Source organism: Scleropages formosus, chromosome 2 (assembly GCF_900964775.1).
Source record: "Scleropages formosus chromosome 2, fSclFor1.1, whole genome shotgun sequence".
Classification (NCBI taxonomy): domain Eukaryota; kingdom Metazoa; phylum Chordata; class Actinopteri; order Osteoglossiformes; family Osteoglossidae; genus Scleropages; species Scleropages formosus.
In genome coordinates, this window is record NC_041807.1 from 27,874,129 (window position 1) to 27,890,888 (window position 16,760).

General features: G+C 45.1%; 2 protein-coding genes across 4 annotated transcripts; one reads left to right on the forward strand and one right to left on the reverse strand.

Moving 5' to 3' along the window:
* Positions 1-6,203: 6,203 nt before the first annotated feature.
* On the forward strand, positions 6,204-7,261 carry id1 (inhibitor of DNA binding 1, HLH protein). Its single transcript, XM_018756601.2, has 2 exons — positions 6,204-6,730; positions 6,934-7,261. Exons 1-2 carry the CDS (start codon positions 6,362-6,364, stop codon positions 6,967-6,969), a joined length of 405 nt encoding a protein of 134 aa, XP_018612117.1. The 5' UTR covers positions 6,204-6,361; the 3' UTR covers positions 6,970-7,261.
* A 2,720-nt stretch (positions 7,262-9,981) lies between these two features.
* On the reverse strand, positions 9,982-13,833 carry mrgbp (MRG/MORF4L binding protein). 3 transcript variants are annotated; one of them, XM_018756546.1, is made up of 6 exons: positions 13,664-13,833; positions 12,993-13,114; positions 12,806-12,887; positions 12,617-12,691; positions 12,419-12,455; positions 11,050-11,209 (listed from the first exon to the last, which is right to left on the reverse strand). In XM_018756546.1, the coding sequence occupies exons 1-6, from the start codon at positions 13,797-13,799 to the stop codon at positions 11,134-11,136; spliced, it is 528 nt and encodes a 175-aa protein (XP_018612062.1). In that variant the 5' UTR covers positions 13,800-13,833; the 3' UTR covers positions 11,050-11,133. The 3 variants fall into 3 exon arrangements, with proteins under 3 accessions (XP_018612061.1, XP_018612062.1, XP_029115712.1); XM_029259879.1 differs by having other exon boundaries at positions 11,173-11,209; positions 12,307-12,455; XM_018756545.2 differs by lacking the exon at positions 12,419-12,455 and having other exon boundaries at positions 9,982-11,209.
* Between the last annotated feature and the right edge of the window lie 2,927 nt (positions 13,834-16,760).

Genomic DNA, 16,760 nt, shown 5'->3' on the forward strand with positions numbered 1-16,760 from the left:
CTTCCAGATCAGACTCACTTGGCATTCCGGGAAGAGCGTCAGCTCAGTAACGAACGGTCCTCGCTTTGTTTGCTTTTTTCGTAATTTTTTTTTATGGCACGATCCAGCCCTTGCAGGGGCTGTTCTGCTTTAGAAACTTCAGCGCATCGTGGTGCCAAGGAGGCTTTTGGGAGAGACCTGAACATTGAGTAAATCGATTTCTTCAAGGCCTCCTGCGGAGTGTGAAAACGAACCGTTCTGCCCGATCACATGGCCAAGACCTGCTCCGGGTCAGCTGAGGGTTCAAGCTGAGCTTGACCTGCTAATGACACGCCACCGAAATGGCCACTGGTGTCAACGGCCAGGACGTCAGTGAATGAGGGCGCTCATTAGCTGTCTGTCACTGGAGAGGCAATCCGGGCAAGAGCAGGACTCATGCAGAAATGCTGAACTGAGCATTTTGCCATGTGTGGCACTCTGACGCCACAGTTAATGCCCGTGCTCTGTGTCACACACTGTAAGGTCCGCCGCCTGCTACACCGTTCATAAAGGGAGGTGCAGCTCCTTCTAAAAAGTTCGCCGTGACTGATGCTCTTTAACTGGTTTCAAAATGAGTTTCAAAACTTTTCCACATTATTGTAATGTCAGCCAAGCAATAATTGTAGAAAAAATTACAACTGTACGACATTGCGATGTAATAGCACATTTATTATATCATGTATCATATATTGTAAAATGCTCCATGATTTCCTTTTACATGCCTCATGGGGAATGTCTATCACTGTGGACCGACTTACTCATACTCTTGAGAACATGGGTGTTCCGCTCTGCCACCCAGCAGCTACTGCACATTGGATTTAAGGAAAATGACAGCTTGTATTCATTCAGTGTTCACGCCTTTAATCAATTAAATTTTCCTAATTTTTGCCTTCTTTCTTCAGTGACTGAACACTGTCATCACAATTACAGAATTACAACCTTTGATTAAAATCTTCAAAATGCATAATGAGAAAATATGGAAATTATGAGCAGTGACTTATTTGTGGTTCTGGCAATAAGAACTCAAGCGTAAATTCACCTCTGACCATGAATTAAGAGTTAAACCTGAACAAGGACTCAGAAGTTCAGTCCTAGTTCTAGCCCTAAATAGAAAAATAGGCTGGTTGCTCAAGGTCTCAAAATTCCAACGCCAAAACAAGCAAGTATTACAGCTTCTGAAGTCCAAAGCTCAAAACGTCAGTGGGGAAAAAGGAGGTTGAACTCAGGCTCGAGGCTGTCTTAAATCACTGAAGTAAGCCTGCAAAGTAAATCCAGTGTTATAGATCGTTTTCCTTACTCATCACAATCCACTGGCCCTGATTTAACTCACAGCAGAGTGCAGAGGCATGACTGCTGAAGCACCAGGCCAAGTGTTAGTGCTCAAACCCCAAGAGGGAAGCTTCAGAGGTTGCAGCTTCTCGCTGATGCAAATGGGCCAGAGTGTACTGAGTGTGCACAAATGTTGCATGGCATTACCTCCACATACAGCAGACCATTTAGGGTTTAAAACAGCTAGTGTAGTGGTTAAGATCAAGGAGCTGTAACCTTTAGGCTGTTGGTTCAACTCCTAAAAAGGTAGGTCTGTTTTCATTAATTTTGAGTAAAGTACTTGAACTGAAAATATCCAGATGCACAACTGCTAAGGTTTCACCTAGTATAAATCCACTGACCCTGGACTTATAGTATCTCAACTGTTTACACAGCTGGGTATTTGTATTGAAGCCATTCAGATTAAGTACCTTGCTCAAGGGCACTAGAGCAGAAGCAGGGGTCAGAGCTTGAACCAACAACCTTCAGGTTACAAGGCTATGTTCTTAGCTCAAACACTACCTACTGTGCCAAGGTGCACACTAGGCATCTAGACTCACCGGATGAAAGCATAAGGTAAGCAAATTATTAATAATGAAATATCTTAAAAATGTACAATAGATTCTAATTGAAAAGGAAGATGTCAAAAACATGTCCCCATGTTTTGCAGCCCTTCACCAAAGCTACAGGAGAGGGTAAAATTAACAGAAACACAGCTCTCTCTCTCTCTCCACCTGCAGAGAGCTGCACCTGCTCCCTGTGTGAGGAGACAGACATAATTTCCGAGTCATTTAGACACCATAAAACAATAAATCAAGAAAATCCCCCACATGGCGTGCCGCAGCCGGCTGATAAAAACACAGCAACAGTCTCACTCCCTCACAGGAGCCACGTTCCCACGTTGCGTGTGTGCGGGCCGCACCTCCCGCTTGCGCTACACACCTGCGCACAGGTGATGGTTATCAGTCAAGCAGGAATGGTGAGATCCAGAGCTTGGACATATCCTGCAGCTGAGAGTGACGTGCGAGGAATCGCTGGGGGTTGTTGAATGATGCCTTAATGCCACAGAATGCATTTCCGAACCCATCAATTTGAAACATAACAGTGACATTTCTCTGGAGTTTAGAAGAAAGAAAGAGGAAGACAAACACACACACACACAAAACAGGGACACATTTCCAGATGGTAATCTTCTTTAATTTCTTCATTTCTGCATTTCAATTTCTTTCTCCAATGCAACTTACAATGCCACGTTTAAATATGCATTTAGAATAATTTACCCATTCATACAGCTATGCAGCTAGGTGATTTTTACAGAAGCCACTCAGGGTAAGCAGCCTGCTCAAGGAGGAGGAAGGATTCAAACTGGGATGCTTTGAAGGCTCTTTCAATTGCAAGATAATGACTCCAACTACTGTTATAGCGGTCCCTGACTGTATATAATCGCTGGATTTTTGTTAGATTATTATTTAATAACTAGTAGGACGGAGTGGAATAGAACAGAATTGAATAGAATATGTTTTGGCACGGCGGCACAGTGAGTGGCGCTGCTATCTCACAGTGCCTGGGCTGTGTGAGAGGATGTGGGTTTGATCCCCACTCAGTCTGTGTGGTATTTGCATGCTGTCTGTGTGGGTTTCCTCCGGGTGCTCTGGTTTCCTCCCACAGTCCAAAGACATGCTGTTCAGGTTCCCCATAGTGTGTGAGTGACAGAGAGAGTGTGTGTGTTCCACTGATGTATGGATGAGTGACCCAGTGTAAGTCACCTTGATGACTAAGGTGTGTGGGCTGATAACACTACATAGAGCTTGTTGGAAGTTGCTTTGGAGAAAAGCATCTGCTAAATAAATGAATGTAAATGTTTCGGTTATCCATGCACGCCCTAATCCCAGGGGTTCTGCAGTTCACTGAAAAAATCTGCCACCTCACTATGAGTTCTACTGACACTTATAATCAGTACCACAGCACAAACCTCAACCCTGCAAGAGTTGAATGTACCCCAGAGAGGGACATTTTAACTGCACCCTTGCAAGCAAGTCCTTCCGACATCTAAGCCATAAATATGTCCACCACTGTAATTTCATAAAATACTAATTTTCATTGCCTTTCTGCCTCAACAATAATGTTTTTTGCACATTTAGTACTTAATTCAGTTGTCAGATGACTACCCTGGCAGTTATTGTTATAATAAGTACAGCAGCAGCAATAAAAAGGAGTTTAAATATCCCAGGAATGTCCTCTTCCCTTATCATAAATGTGTCACCCGACTTTTTCTCACTTGCAGCTTCCGGTTCACAGCCTTTGAAAGTCCATTTTTCTTTGAGATAAGGAGGCTGTACATGGTGATATGCTTCCTCTTTCTATAAAGGAAAGTCTGTACTAGAAAGGAAGAGGTGCAGCACTGGTGAAGACTTGTGAAAACAAATGTGTGCAGTGTTCCCCGTCCCTCTGGGCTGCTGTTTGGCAACTGGATTAACATCAGCAGCACAACTTTAACCTTACTTCCAATGGCTCTAGATAGTGACACTGCGTGGGGGGGGGGGGACACACACTAATGGGCGCCGAGGTAAAAGGGATGGTGCAAAGGTATTTTTACATATCAGTTAATTGCTCATTTTGGTATAAGCTACCCCTTTTTTCTAATTAACCATTGTGAGACCTGGTGTCCATAGGGGGTCTGCTCCTCTCTGTCAGTTAAAATCAGGAGCTAATATGTTTCACTTTTCTTTTTTTCCCCTCCTCCTCCCCCCCCCTTTGCCTTGATGTGCTGTAAACAAGATTAAAAGGGCCCAGCTGTGTGGAGTTATTGTTGGTGTCAGTAGGAAGTGCTGATAGCTTTTGCAGCTGAACAAAAGCTGGATGAGAGAGCAAAGGGGAGCTCCAGACAGAGTGGCTCCAGCCTAGATTTCTCCCACAATCCTTGCTCTGCGCTGCCATTGTTCTGGCGCCCCTGGCTCCCTCAGCCATGACCCGAGACAACGAACAGCCAGGACAACAGGATGTTAAAAAAATATGCTGCTTGCAGAGATGAGGTGTCACACTATCAGAGAGGGGGAGAGAGAGAGAGAGAGAGAGAGAGAGAGATGGGAGAGAATGGTAGGGATGACAAAGCATCCCACACCTTAATGTCCCTTTGTACATAGTCCAAATAATACGTTATAATAGTAACTCCATATATATAGATGTTTAAGATATAATTCTCATTTTTCTGCAATTTTAGAGAAGTTATGCGAACGCGAAAGTACCCAAAAATATTTTTTTTTTCGCAATCAGTTTTTTAAAACGTTCTAAAAATGTGAGCCAAGCATGTAAATTTAACTTTCGTTTCTTCAAACCCGTGACTCTTAAAACCAAATACTTATGATCGTTAAAAGCACTGTATAAATGCAGACTCTTTTGCAAAGAGACACTAATTAATGAAATGGCAACTGATCCTGAGCAAGTAAGTCCAAGCATTTGAAACGTCAAAAAGATGAAAAAGCCAATACGTACATTTGTGCAAAATATCTTTGCACAAAATTACTGAAAAGTACTACATTATTTATGTAGTATTTTTGCACCACACATGCACAAGAGCATTATTATTATTATTATTATTATTGCTGTGTTAACTCAGGGTAGTCTAGTAATTTTTTTCTGTATATATTTTATTGTTCCGGGAAAGTAAAGGAATTTAAAATGTCCGCTTTAAAGGCATCCAGGAACCATCACCATGCAATTAAAGCGCTCCGTTTCTTTCACCCTTTTTTTTTTCCCTTCCTTTCTTTGCCGCTTTGGAAGCCGAGCGCGCGGGCCGGCTGACGACAATGGCGGTTTGCAGGTGTGCGGGGCGGTAATCTCCTCTCAGAGCGCCTTTTACGTGATAAATGAATGACGGTGTCTTTCGGCCATTTTGTTCTCAGGCTTTTTTTTTTCAGGCCGCGCAGGTGAATGGGGGGAGCGCGGGCCCGTTGTTTGCGGTCTCCATGGAGACCGCCCGCGCGGCGCCAGGCTGACAGGCGTCGGGAGGCGAATGAATGGGTGACGTCACGGGGCTGGCGCCTGCCTGTCTGCGAGAGCTTGTTTGGACAATCTGGGCTGCAGAGCGCTGAGCACACAGTGGAAACATGTGCAGGAATTCGTGGAGCCCCACACTGGAAATCTTTATTTTTTAATACGGTACGATGGGTGCGCTGGACGTAAAAATAAGTGCGGCAAACATTTTAACATGCATTACGGTTTGGATGATTCATTACACATTATAATTCATTGCGTAGCACATTCGTTTCCTATGCAGATGTGTTTTTTATACACATTACATTTACAGTGACTAAATCATGTGTACTCAAGACTAGTAGAGAACAGCACATAAATTTAAAAAAATATGACTAGATTATATATGAACAGACCGCATATTGTTCAGCTGCAAATTTCGAAATCACAGGAAAAGATAAACCCATAGATCATAGGAAAAAACTTTTAATAAGTGTTATATTTCTGTGGTCTATGACAAACAGCGGACTGTGCACCACCGGGTACCATGCAAAACTTATTTACTTGGGATAATTACAGCATTCTTTTGGAAGTGTCACCCGCCCATCTCGAGGCGCCCACACCTGCACTGTCCTCGAGCGGCGGACAGCTGAGCTCCCGCACATCGCCCATAAAACACACATTTGTTTCCATTTGTAACGCCGTCCCAAAACAGATTGTAAATTTCGATAACCAAGCCCGTGTCGCTATTGGTGGAGAGCACGGCAATGTTCCAGCCTTCCCTGGAGATCCGAGGTTCTGATTGGTCAGGGCGTACAGCACTTACCTCGTCGAGCCACGCCCCTAAAGCCCATTGAGGGATAAATAGTGGGCGGTAAAGCCGAACACTTCCAAACTGTCAAAGTTTCGCAAAGCCCTCTGTCCCAGGACTCGTCAAGGAACGCCTGGCTTTCCGTCTGCTGTAAGAGCAAGACTCTCCTCCTTTAGATTCTTGAAAATATACATCTTAAGAATTTGCCTCTGCGGCTTCACTTTCTCATCCAGATCACCAGAAAAAGTTAAGATGAAGGTTGTGGGATCTACCTGCGCGATGAAGAGCAAAGTGGGCGGCGAGGACGTGGTGCGCTGCCTGTCCGACCAGAGCCTCACCATCTCCAAATGCAAGATCCCTCTTCTGGATGAGCAGATGAGTGTTTTCCTGCAAGACATGAACAGCTGCTACAGCAAGCTCAAGGAACTGGTGCCCACCCTGCCTCCCAACAAGAAGGCCAGCAAGGTGGAGATCCTGCAGCACGTCATCGACTACATCTGGGACCTTCAGGTGGAGCTCGACTCGCCGGGGATGAACCGCCCGCAGACATCCAGCAGCTCGCCCCTCACCCGCACCCCCCTGACAACCCTGAACGCGGAGCTGAGCAGCATCTCCGTCGAGGTAAATGGCTTGATGTGATGATCACCGCGGTGACTTCTTACAGCGGTATGCGTGGAGCACGCTAAGCTTCGCAGCTTTGAAGTAAATGAGACGACGTCCCATTTGGCACTTCAGTCACCATTCAGCTATGTATTTCTGTGAGATGCAAATTAATTTGGTGACAAATGAAATGACAAAGCTCTCTTTCTCCCCCTTCTCTTCAGAATGGATGCTCAGATGACAGAATCCTGTGCCGCTGATCTGCACAGTGCCAACGCTCCCCAGGCGAAGGAGATGGCAATATGAAGAAGAAGCATCCTTTCCCAGAGCCCCTTGAATGAAACGGGGGGGGGGGCTGTGGAACACCGTTCCAGCATTCACATGAGAGCAGAGCGCATGAGCGCTTAAAGCTGAAAGAAGGAACGGAACTGTGTAGATAGAGCTGTCCTCATCCCTCCGATTTGGAGGAACCCGGGTTCAAGAGGAGGGGACAACGGTGTACATCCCATATGTTTCTTATACTGGACTCCACACGAAAGACTTGTAATCTTTCATTTCTCATATTTCTCTTTTTGTACTTTAAAACTTACATGTAGAAGAGATTTTTTTTAAAAAAAATATTTTGTAAAAAATGTCAACTTCTCAGATTGCTGAGTTAATCTGTATTGTATATTACAATGCTTTAAGATGTGAAGATTTGTTTTTATGAAAATGTACCTAAATGGTGTTTTTATTAAAACAAGAAGTATTTTGGAAATGATGCACTTGTTCTTGAAGTGGGTGGGGTGGGGTGGGGTGGGGGGGTCCTGCTCAGCCCACAGACAGAATGACACATATGTGCAGGACACAAGAGAAATGCTTCAAAAAGTGTATGAATGGAAAGATTCCTTTCATGTTTCAACGAAGTGTTAATAGTAAAGCGACACTCATCTATCTGTGCATCCTGCAGGTAACCCAAGTATAGTCCAAATAGGTATTCAACTGTTGGGCGATTTTAAAATATGAGGGGAAAAACTGAACTCAAAATGCAACTGACTAGTTTTTCTCTGCATATACAGAAAGGGTCACTTTTAACACTTGATAAGTTACAACAAGGGACATTGATAAATGACAATACGTATCATAGCACAGAGGCAACTGCATTTTCTAAAATTTTTGAAATATGGACATTTACTGAAGTGTGGTGGAACAACTGGGCTACAGAAATCTCAGAAATTACAACCATCCAGCTTATATACAGACAGGAATATTTAAATATACATCCATATATGAATACAGAGAAACATTACACTTGTATCTGATGTAACATTCAGGTCTAATTCTCTCTGTGGCTCACACACACACACAGAGCTTGTTGGCTCCAGTCCCAGCCCATCTGCAGCCTGGCTCACGGATCACTGTTTGTTAATGTTTCAATCAGCTGTGTGCTCTGGAATGCGCAGCTATTTAACCTGAACTTCCCCAGGTGTGGAGAGGCGCCACTCGGTCTGGGCCCGCCTGCCCCCCCTCACCCCCCTCACCCCGCCCCACCCCTCCCTTCCGAGGCCTTCCCCGCGCTTCCCCGGCCTTCCCTGCAGCTCGCTGCCCTTCCCTGCCCTTGGCATGGCGCTATCGCACAAACACAATCACACACTGGCTTTGCTGTACAGCGTTAGCGCTGCAGCTGTGTGCGCTGCACTGCAGGGGAATTGGAACAACATTGCACGGAGGGGGGAAATTACATTCAGCAAACGGTTTAACCCTCGCAAGACCAAAATATCATATGGCTCTCACTGCCTTTTCTGAGTAATGTACTTATCACACTAACTGCACAAATTTCTTGCAAGAACTTAAGTTAGTTATAAAAAAAAAATCACATGCACATAAATGTAAATATATAGTTAGAAAAACACTTTTTGAAAATAACATTTTGCATGCCAATGGCAATATGAATTGGCACAAAGTTAAAAATTGTATTTAATAGCCTTCATGAAAAATTACTGCATTAATTTACTAACATAGTGAAATTTAAATTAACGATTCACATAAACACTACGATAATGATAAGACAAACTAAGCATAACTCATCTTTTAGCTTAAAATAGCCAAATTAATATTGGTAACATCACAGTTGCTGTTTACTGCAAAAATGTCCTGTACAGTAATATGCATATTCATTATCGTCAGATGCCGGCTACTAAATAACAGAAGTAATTGACGGCTGAGTTTCGCGCGCCCCCCAGTGGCCAATGTGGAGAATGCACTGAGACCCACCCCGTGCACTTGTGTCTCCGCTTAAGCGGGCAAATCCCGATTTTTAAGAGAAAATTTGGCAGAAAATTTGACGCAGGGTTGCGGTGGTCTGAAATGCATCCTGGAAAGGGCAAGGAACAGGGTATACCCTGAATGGGACCCTGTTATACTGCAGGGAAATTAATTCATTTTGCAGTTTTCCAAAGCTACTTTGCAGTGTTGAGCCACTTACAATTATTTACCCATTTATACAGCTGGGTAATTTTTACTGGAGCAATTTCAGATAAGTCTCTTGTTCAAGAGTACTACTGCTGGGGTTCAAACCTGAAACCTTTGAGTCCAAAGGCAGCAGCTCTAACCCACTATGCTAGCAGCTGCCCCATTCCAACACTTGCCATTTCCATCTGGTGAAATGCACCCGTTTCCTCCATGTCAAAAGATGTTTGGAGGAAAGCATCTGCTAAATGAATAAATGTGTAATTTTAGTCACAAATTCACCTGAAACTCATGTGAACACTAGGAGAACATGCAAACTCCACACAGACTGAACACGGATCTAACTTATGTCCAGCAACAGCTCAGGCACTGTTAGGCACCAACGTTACCTGCTGTTACTATATCACCCTGCAACCAAAAATAATACAACCAACACAGCTGGAAAGCAATGACTTTGAGGTAAAAGTTAAACCAAAATGACAAAACATCCATCCATTGTCAACAATCACTTGTCCCGAGCAGGGTCGTGGTGAGCAGAAGCCTAACCCGGCAACACAGGGGGCAAGGCCGAAGGGGGAGGAGACACGCCCAGGACGGGGCACCAGTCTGTCACAAGGCACCCCATGCAATCTTGAACCCACCACACAGTGGGCACCAGCTGAACCTGCCATGCCACCACACCCCCTGAACAACAAAACAATTTCCTTTAAAATATAATACAAGTTACCAGGTTGGAATCAAAATGAAAACTTTATTCCAAATGCAGTTTGTCTAAATTTAAAACAGGACAGTGCAACACAGACCAAAAAAAAAAAAATGAAAATTACTGATCATGTTTAGGAAATGGTACAAGGAGTGAAATTATCCATCTTTCTCAACCCATAAAATCACAAATACATTGAACACATAACTGCTGAGCACTAATGCTGAAGTGCAACATTTCCACATGCTTTTTCATTCTGAAACAATGAAAGGGGAGGAAGCAGAATTAGCACTATAAAAGATACCTACACGTACATATACTCGGCTTCATATTAGTGTTTTTCTTTTTTTACAATTCAAGAAATGACTTACAATTTTCATAAAGTTTTGCGAGGAGAAATTTCAAGAAATGACAAGGGAACTCTCATAACTCATCCTTGGCAGAAACGCTTTCCTCAAAGTACAGTGCTGCTATCTCAGGCTTCTCATCAATGTGGTGAATTCAAAGACGAGTCTAAACCTTCTCCATGTGACTGCAGCACAAATGTTTTAAATCTGTATGCCCTCTATGTGATAAACCAGTCACTGAATAGAATGAATGTCGTTTCTTGAAATGGCCCAAGATTCCTGCTAAATTAAAACAATCACTAGAAACTATCCCATGTTCTACATCCTTTACAGCCCTGTGAATGTGGCACAAGGGCTCAGCCCAGCTATTTAGATAACATGCACACCTCAATACAGCTACTCTCCATAGACGTCCAACACTAACAGCACTGCAATTGACAGTGTCAGTTCCCTGCAGTCTAGTCTACAAGAAACCCTTCACAGTTATAAAATCCCACCAAAACTAGAAACTTAAGCAGGTCACCAAATTCATCTACACAGCAATTCCTTGGACTGCATGAGGCCATCTGGTTTACTTAGTCTGCAGAGATAACCCCTCCAGGCCTCCATTTTGCCTGTGATCTAATACGCGAAACACTTGTGTGCCTTCTATCCCACCACTCCCTGACTCTCTGCTTTGTTGCGTAGCTTTGCACTGTTGGCTTCAATCCCCCTCTCACTGCCTCACGGAGCAGTACTAAGTACAGATCTTCTGTCTGCTTTCGCTCCTGCTGGTGATGCCATCCCCAGGTTGACAGCCCTCCCCTGCTGGCTATGTCCTGCGGCGCTTGGCCCCACCGGGGCTGGAGGGGTTACTGCTGGAACTGAGCACCTTCTCGGTCACCCGGTTCCTTTTTCGCTTGTCGGCCGCCTCCTTCGCTGAACTCTCACTTGAACCCCTCTCTTTGTCTTTCTCCTTGTCTTTGCTGCTGCCTTTTTCGGTCGTCTTCACAGAGCTGCTGCCTGCGAGTGACAGATGGAGAGGGTCAACAGTCAAAGGCAACTGGCTTCCACTCTCTGTACAGGACCAAATCTCAGCTTCACTTTGTGAGAAGGGTCAACATCACACATGGGAAAACTATGATACCGTTAACAAAACTTTAAAATATTCATATTCCTGAAGAATACTGTTTTAGTAGTGATATGCCCTAGGATACAACCCTAGAGGCACACTCATCGAATAAGAGGAGGCAGAGGATGGGCCAGGAATTGTTCTCTGTTCTTCTTATCCTAAAAAAACCATACCTGCAACCTATACAGAGAAAACAATACAAACACCTGAGTGCGCACAAAGTGTGGGCTGGCAACTTAGCATGAAGGGTGTGCCGCTCTATTGAGAGGAGAAACAGGCTTTCATTCAGCTGATAAGCTACCCTGCTGCACAACATAAACACCTGTAAAGTAAAATGTGTCTGACTTCCTGTGGCTGCATTCCTCAGCTGTGAATTCAGGTCAAAGAAAAATTAGGATAAGAGCAGCAAAAAAAAAGTGTAAAATATAAATATATATGTCACTTTTCAGTTCTTGAAAATAGAATTGAATGGTCCCACTCACTGGGAATAAAAGTTGGACACACCGCTAAGTAGTCATTTCAATAATTTTCAATCAGCATCTGATCTCAGCAAATTAGCACATTTTGTAAACGTGCAAATAACAAAAAGGGAGGTAAACACAAATCAGACACGGGTCACACAGTCCAGTCCAATAATTCTGTGCACAAGTGAAGACCACAAAAGAACATAAGCGAGTTCAAAAGGTAAAACGCCACAACACGTTTTGAATAGAGAAGGTGAGGCATGAAGCTTTAAAAAAAAAAAAAAAAAACACTTATGAAAAACTCATTAGTGAACCTATCATTTTTCATTAAAGACATCAGAGATCGCTGAATCTCATGGCCCCAACCGAAACATCAGAAACCATTTTGCCTTTTGAACCCACCCTCACCTAAGGAAACAAACATATTTACAGTTCAGCATGCCATGCTTCTTATATTCTTCCCTGACACAACAGCAAAACCGAACATCTTTATCAACTGAAGAAGAAAACGTAAAAAAACGCACATGATCTGTGCGCTTTGCAGACTCTTAAAAGGGGGCCTCTGCTTATGAGCTGGTCTGTACTGAGGTCATGTTGGAGTTTTGGAACAGAGTGAAAGTGCTCTTCTGTCCATACCTCTCAAACTCCTGGCCAGCCAAACTGGGACCCAGACCTTAAAAATGAGACATAAACGACCAGAGTGAGGGACACCGATTGGGGTCAGAAGAGTGTGCCAAAACGCTGCATTGGCGCAGCTAAACAACTCACTTCAACAAACGAGGAAAGGAAGAGAATGTATACAGGAATGTGGAATGAAACGTATGAGGTGAGAACCTTCTTCCTGCGTCGACGTCGGGTCCCTCTCCTCCTTTGTATCTTCTTTGACCTCCTCCTCTGTCCCCACCTTGCCTGTCAGGCAGCAAAATCTATTCACATCTGCTTAAGGGATAACGTCTTCCAAACAACAAACGACCGACGAGGAACAACAGGACGTGGCAGCAGCGTGCAGAAAACAGCACTTACCTTCTTTCACTTCTTGAATTATTTCCTCTGGAAGAACAAAAGCCTTCTCAGAGTTGGGAAAGGGTAGTATTTCAGATTCGTGCTGGAGCGGACAAAACATGAGACATCAGTGTGTGGGCACATTGAAACATTTCTGATGCCGGCGTCGTGGACGCCGGACCCGAGATGTTCCACACGGAGTATGTACCAGAGCCTGCATGTCGTACATGGTCCCCAGGTGGTCCCATATCACCTTGGAGGACACCTGTCTGCCGATGTTCTGGCTGAATTTGTCCCGAATGCAGATCATGTGGAAGTGACGATTCACACCTAAGAGGCATCAAAACAAGAAAAGAGAGAACGGTGAATAAGCTGTATTCTGTCAATCTCATTAATTCATCAGGACACATATATATGCCATGACAATGGGCCTGCGGCCTTGTCTATCTGAACGGATGATGTTGTTGTTGCCTAACCTACTGCTACTGCACAGCTTTTAAGTTACCCTAGTAAAAAAATAATCAGCTGTAAAAAGGGGTCGGCACTGTGTAAACTATTTTAGCCGAAGCAAGTGATAAGTAAAATAAATTTTCAGTAATCCCCTTGACTCTCATTGTTTCTCTCTTGTACTAACCACCGCTAGCATTAGCATTAGCCTGCCCGCCGGCCCTACTGCACTACAGCTACTACTTACTTCGACAGCAACACCACCCTTAGCCTCTTCTGACACGAAGTGTCGTTTGTATTTTTTATTTTTCACAGAAAATAGTCGTCAAAATCGTACACACTCCGACCCCAACACGCTCTCGACCCTTAGCTAGCTTGCTAACCAGCAGCTTCCGGCGGCCCTGCGGGAAAAAAAAAAAAGCCAGGACTCACCGACCGGCTTGTGGCCCAGCATGGCGTGGAAAAGACAGACCTCCACCTCCTGGCTCCACACCACCGAATCCTCTGTCGGACTGATGGCCGAATCCGAATGTTTTTCGTCCGTTTGAACCGCCTCCGCTTCGCCCATCTTCCTTGATCGTCGACCGGACCGGAGACTCAGCGCGCAGACACGGCTAACAGCGCCTCCTACCGGCCGGAACTCAAACGGCGTCTCCGAGTTGTGGCGCCTAATTAGGGAGCACATTTAGCTCAACCGTGGTTTACCTTACATTTACATTTACATTTATTCATTTAACTGACGATTTTCTTCAAAGCGACTTACAGTGTTAAGCTCCACACAAGTACTTACCCGTTTGTGCAGCTGGGTAGCTTTACCGGAGCATTTACTGGTTATAAACTTGTGCGCAGGATTCAAACTGCTCTTCGGGGAGGGGGGACCGAAACGAAGAGCAGCCGCTTCCATTTTAGTCATATAATAACTGCACATATAACGTGCAATACAGTGGGCTGCAGATAGGGTAGCTGACTTTGCAATTTGAAGGTTTTCAGTTCAAATCCCACTTTGGGTGTGGTACCTTCCATCTGTGTATTTACCCTTAACTCATACAGTTGGGGTGCCCTCATGTAAAAGTGGGTAAGTTGTTGTATAGTACAGTATCTAACAGTGCAAGTTGCTATGGGCAAAGGTTAATAATAGGACTTATTATAAAGTGTCGGATTCGTTTTACATTTACTCATTTAACTGACACTTTTCTCCAAAGTCACTTACAATGTTTTTGGTAGAACTCTTCAGTCCCCACAGGGTCGGTGTGGAGATGCACCTGGAACTGTCTCTGCCCATTCCAGAAGCCCAGCTCATCCCACAGATCTTGGTGTCCTTTGATGATATCAACAAATTCTCCCAGGGGGCTCCGTCCAGTCCAAGAACAACCTCCCGAGCAAAAGGGACTTGCTCAGGAAAGCCGCTGTCGTCCTCCTGGTTCCTTCACTGGAAGCGCAAGGTGTTTTTGACCGCGGTCCGCGTCCCTGGAGTCGTCGTCATCTTCGCAGTCGTTGGAGCCGTCAACATCCCCTGGGCTAATGAGAGCAAAATAACTATCAACAGAATGTCCATTTCACCCTGAGGGGACAGTGGTCGAGCCACCGGAAACCTGGTACTTCAGGCTCCCCGGACTACCTAAAAGAAAATAAAAGCTTACTGGGAGGAAGAGTTTCCTCTTGAGAAGCAGCAGTCAAGCTGCCCATAGTCTTGTGTTAGGCTTCCCCATGCACCCAACTAAATCCTCTGGCACTACACTGTGGTCTTAGCCAAAAGGCTGAGAAGCAATCTAAACAGAAATAAATACTGTTTTTACTCGAACTTTGACAAAGTCAAACTCACTGTAACTATCCCACCCAGCCACTATCTATAATCACTTGCATAGTTTATGGTTATAGTGCTGTAGGTATGGTGTTGCTGTAGAACACAAGCGTACATGAGCATCATAATGGTTGTGTTTATGGATAAGGTTGTTTTCTGTGATCACTCAGGCAACTCGAACACTCACTGATATCACAGGGGATGAATTTTTCTTAGACACGCTGTACACACACAATGTCTACGGCTCCTTGTCCCGAGTGGGGTCACAGCGAACCGGAGTCTAGGCCAGCACCGCAGAGCGCAGGGCTGGAGAGGGGAGGGGGCACACCTCGGACGGGACGCCAGTCCATTGCAAGGCATCGCAAGCAGGACTCAGAACGAGCTTTATTGCCAAGTATGTTCACACATACAAGGAGTTTGACTTGGTGACAGAGACTTCCACAGCACAGACAGAATGACAGTGACGACAGATGAGGAGATAGAATATGTGAATGAAGGGTAAAAAATATATAAAAATATAAAGTACCCAATATACAAAAATAGGGGGTGCGGTGGCGCAGTGGGTTGGACCGCAGTCCTGCTCTCCGGTGGGTCTGGGGTTCGAGTCCCGCTTGGGGTGCCTTGCGGCGGACTGGCGTCCCGTCCTGGGTGTGTCCCCTCCCCCTCTGGCCTTACGCCCTGTGTTGCCGGGTAGGCTCCGGTTCCCTGTGACCCCGTAAGGGACAAGCGGTTCTGAAAATGTGTGTGTGTGTGTGTGTGTGTATACAAAAATAGTCACTAGACATTGTATGTATGTACAGGTATGTTCTATACAAATGCAAGGGAATGTGAGTAAGACATATGATGTGATAAATAGATATAAATATAAATAGCATTGTGTATTGCACTGGTTTACTCTCTAGGGGGATTTAGCTGTTCACAAGGTAGATGGCCTGAGGAAAGAAACTTTTCTTGTGCCTGGCTGTCCTGGTGCTCAGTGCTCTGTAGCGCCGGCCAGATGGCAAAGGTTCGAAGAGGAAGTGGCCTGGATGTGAGGGGTCTAGAATGATTTTGCTAGTCCTTTTACTGACTCTGGACGAGTGCAGTTCTTGGAGAGCTGGGGGGGGGGGGGGGGGGGGTGTGCCGATCATTCTTCCAGCAGTCCGAACTATCTGCTGTAGTCTTCTGATGTCTGATTTCGTAGCTGAGCCGAACCAGACAGTTGTAGAGGTGCAGAGGACAGACTCAATGACTGCAGAGTAGAATTGCAGCAGTAGTTCCTGTGGCATGTTGAACTTCCTCAGCTGGCAAAGGAAGTACAACCTCTGCTGGGCCTTCTTCACAATGGAGTCTATGTTGAGCTCCCACTTCCGGTCCTGTGAGATGGTGGTTCCCAGAAACCTGAATGACTCCACTGTTGCCACAGTGCTGTTCATGATGATGAGTGGGGATAATGCTGAGGTGTTTCTCCTAAAGTCTACGATCATCTCCACTGTTTTGAACGTGTTCAGCTCCAGGTTGTTATGACTGCACCAGACAGCCAGCTCTTGGACCTCCTGTCTGTAAGCAGACTCGTCACCATCCCAGATGAGGCCAATGAGTGTGGTGTCGTCTGCAAACTTCAGGAGCTCGACAGAGGGGTCTTTAGCGGTGCAGTCGTTGGTGTACAGGGAGAAGAGCAGTGGGGAGAGCACACATCCCTGGGGGGCTCCAGTACTGATTGTGCGAGTTTCGGATGAGAATTTTCCC

Bases quoted from the DNA above. Each gene is read 5' to 3' on its own strand.
- id1 (XM_018756601.2), top strand. From the start codon at position 6,362: ATGAAGGTTGTGGGATCTACCTGCGCGATGAAGAGCAAAGTGGGCGGC. The intron at 6,731-6,933 runs GTAAATGGCTTG...CCTTCTCTTCAG, and splicing joins TGAGCAGCATCTCCGTCGAG to AATGGATGCTCAGATGACAG.
- mrgbp (XM_018756545.2), bottom strand. From the start codon at position 13,799: ATGGGCGAAGCGGAGGCGGTTCAAACGGACGAAAAACATTCGGATTCG. The intron at 12,888-12,992 runs GTACATACTCCG...TGTCCGCTCCAG, and splicing joins TGTACGACATGCAGGCTCTG to CACGAATCTGAAATACTACC. The intron at 11,210-12,616 runs GTTCTCACCTCA...TGTCACTCGCAG, and splicing joins GACGTCGACGCAGGAAGAAG to GCAGCAGCTCTGTGAAGACG.